At 41.9% G+C, this 2,601-nt stretch overlaps 1 protein-coding gene across 1 annotated transcript; it reads left to right on the top strand.

The window, feature by feature from the left end:
* Positions 1-479: 479 nt before the first annotated feature.
* id1 (inhibitor of DNA binding 1, HLH protein) lies at positions 480-1,585 on the top strand. Its single transcript, XM_056240795.1, has 2 exons — positions 480-942; positions 1,060-1,585. Exons 1-2 carry the CDS (start codon positions 604-606, stop codon positions 1,093-1,095), a joined length of 375 nt encoding a protein of 124 aa, XP_056096770.1. The 5' UTR covers positions 480-603; the 3' UTR covers positions 1,096-1,585.
* The last annotated feature ends 1,016 nt before the right edge of the window (positions 1,586-2,601 follow it).

Genomic DNA, 2,601 nt, shown 5'->3' with positions numbered 1-2,601 from the left:
CTACTTAAAAATACGTTTGAAACAATATGTTTGCATTATGAACATGTACATGTGTTCAGGGTTCACATTTCGTGCAGTATAATGACAGAGATGATTGTGGCAAGTTAAATGGATGGAAACAAAGATGCTGATGAAACATTTTACAGTGTGCTTTGTTTCTTGACGCAGCCCACATACGAAGAAAGCTTGTTTCATTGGAAAGTAATAACTGTTGCCTGATGATCCTCGAGCACCCCCACCCTCCGCTTGATCTGTGTCTGCTTCACCTGTGGAGAGTACGGACAGCTGGATATCCACAGATCATCCGCAGAAGACACACATTTGTTTCCATTTGTAACACCATCCCCCAAGCATATTGTATCTGCGATAACAGAGCCGCGCCGTGATTGGCTCCGCTCGCGACTCCGGTGAAATCCTATTGGCCCAGGCCTGAAAACACGAGTGTTTGGTGACGCCCACAATCCTTTAAATAACGAACAACTCGACACTGTTAGCATGTGGTGAACTGTCATCGCACTCTCGACGATTCAAGACCCTAAAGGAGTACGAGCACATCGCTTCAACTCAATCTCTTTGACTTAATCGTCAACTTTTATAGCCAAAATGAAAGTTGTGGGACCTACCTGCGCGCTGAATAGCGGCGAAGATGTTGTCCGCTGCCTCTCCGACCAGAGCCTGGCTATCACCAAATGCAAGATCCCGCTGCTGGACGAGCAAATGACCATGTTTCTGCAGGACATGAACAGCTGCTACAGCAAACTGAAAGAGCTGGTGCCCACGCTGCCGACCAACAAGAAAGCCAGCAAGGTGGAGATCCTGCAGCACGTTATTGATTACATCTGGGACTTGCAGGTCGAGCTGGACAGCAAGAAGAACCAGAGCTCCGCTCCCCGCACTCCCCTCACGACGCTCAACGCGGAACTGGCCAGCATCTCCGTCGAGGTAAACAGGCTAGCTGCTATATATGATACTTTATGATGCTCAACTAAATGATCCATTCATAAGAAGAATGTCTGTGTAAATGACTCGACTCATGATGTTTCCCTTCTTGTCTTGCAGAACGGCTGTTCAGACGACAGAATCATGTGCCGTTAAAGCTAATGCTCTCGGTTTCACATCAACTGATCGAAGCATCGCGTGGATCGAACAAGGTGCGCTGAGGTGACGATGATGATCATGATGATGATGGACCAGAACCGCCGTGACGCCTTGAACTGTGTAGGGAGAGACTCATTCTCCTGTTGTAGAGGAAAACAACTTTCAGTAGAGAGCCACAAAACCCCGTGGACATTGAGAATTGTGACGTGCTCTCTGAGATCTTCCCAAACACACCGATTGTGTGTGTTAAAGCTGTGGAATCCATGGCGATTATTCACTTATAGTTCATGCATTTCCCTCTCGGTCAAAGTTTCTCCAATGTTTTCTTAAGTCTTTAGAAAATCTTCTATTTTGCTGTAAATGTTTTCTCAGATTACTGAGCGAAAGAATGTATTGTATATTACAATGACATATGATGTGAATGCTTTATTGTGTTTTTTACAATGTATATTGTTTTTTTATTATTAAAACAAGAAAATGAGACATATTTTGGACTTGTTTGATCTCTTTTGTTTGTGGGAATGAATGACAGTTGGACTGAATTGAGTTCCCTTTTTTTTAATAGCTTAGTTTGGTCAGTTTTACTGCCATTTAAAATGAGTTGGTTTCACAAGGTTAAAGGTCATTTAGCCTGTTAACACATTAAACATTTTGCTGTAACGTGTTTTCTTCATGTTACGACATCATTGTTACACAATTTAGGTCATTACAATTAAATTGAGTTCTCAATTTCAACTTGAATTACTTTGTCAGTAGCTAAACTGAAAGTGAACTTATCACTGCAGATTTTAACTGTGATTTAGTGAGTAAATGAAACATAAAAACAGCCATTAGCTACATTTTAGTGGCTTCATCTGTTTGAAAATTTAAATGAAAAACAGACAACTTCAGTTTGCAAATACAGCTATATAAGATATAGGCCATATATCTGATAAATATGACATCAACAAAAGGCAAAATAAATAGAAAATAGGCCAATAGTTTACAAGAGGAGATATTATAATCTTTCCATTGAAAAATGAAATTGGAATTATTTAAATGTATATGCTAATTAATAAAGCATTTTAATTGGTTAAGGATTGCTTCATTCATTATTCAAGTTATTTTTAGCTATAGTGATATTGTCAAACTTTTTTTAAAGTTTGTAATTCCGCTTCTTTTTACGCATCCCAGTATTTAAGCACGGGTAGCGGAAGGGTTAAGTGTTTTCCGAGAAGAAGGCAGTTCGTTATAAGATTTATTCCGTCTCCCTGGTGCAATGTTTTTCTCATTTCCCTGCGGTGTGATGCTCGCAGCTGCAGGCCTCTGCTCGGATCGGCCGGTGTGTGTGATTGTGTTTGTGTGATCGCTTTGTGCCAAGGGCAGGGGAGGGCGCAGACTGAGCGGCGCCGCCGCACACCTGGGGAAGTTCAGGTTAAATCGCTCCACATTCCTCGGCACACAGCTGATTGAAACATTAACAAACAGTAATCCGCAAGCCCGGGCTGCAGATGGGCCGGGAAC

The sequence above is a fragment of the Rhinichthys klamathensis genome, unplaced genomic scaffold, assembly GCF_029890125.1.
Source record: "Rhinichthys klamathensis goyatoka isolate OS25496 unplaced genomic scaffold, OSU_Roscu_1.1 h1tg000613l_1, whole genome shotgun sequence".
In the NCBI taxonomy this organism is placed as follows: domain Eukaryota; kingdom Metazoa; phylum Chordata; class Actinopteri; order Cypriniformes; family Leuciscidae; genus Rhinichthys; species Rhinichthys klamathensis.
Note: the sequence above shows the minus strand (reverse complement) of the source record. Positions and strands in the feature narration are given on the sequence as shown.

What these genes read in the sequence shown, in the direction of transcription:
- id1 (XM_056240795.1), top strand. Translation starts at nt 604, where the DNA reads ATGAAAGTTGTGGGACCTACCTGCGCGCTGAATAGCGGCGAAGATGTT. An exon ending in TGGCCAGCATCTCCGTCGAG is followed by an intron (nt 943 to 1,059) that starts GTAAACAGGCTA and finishes CTTGTCTTGCAG; the next exon opens with AACGGCTGTTCAGACGACAG.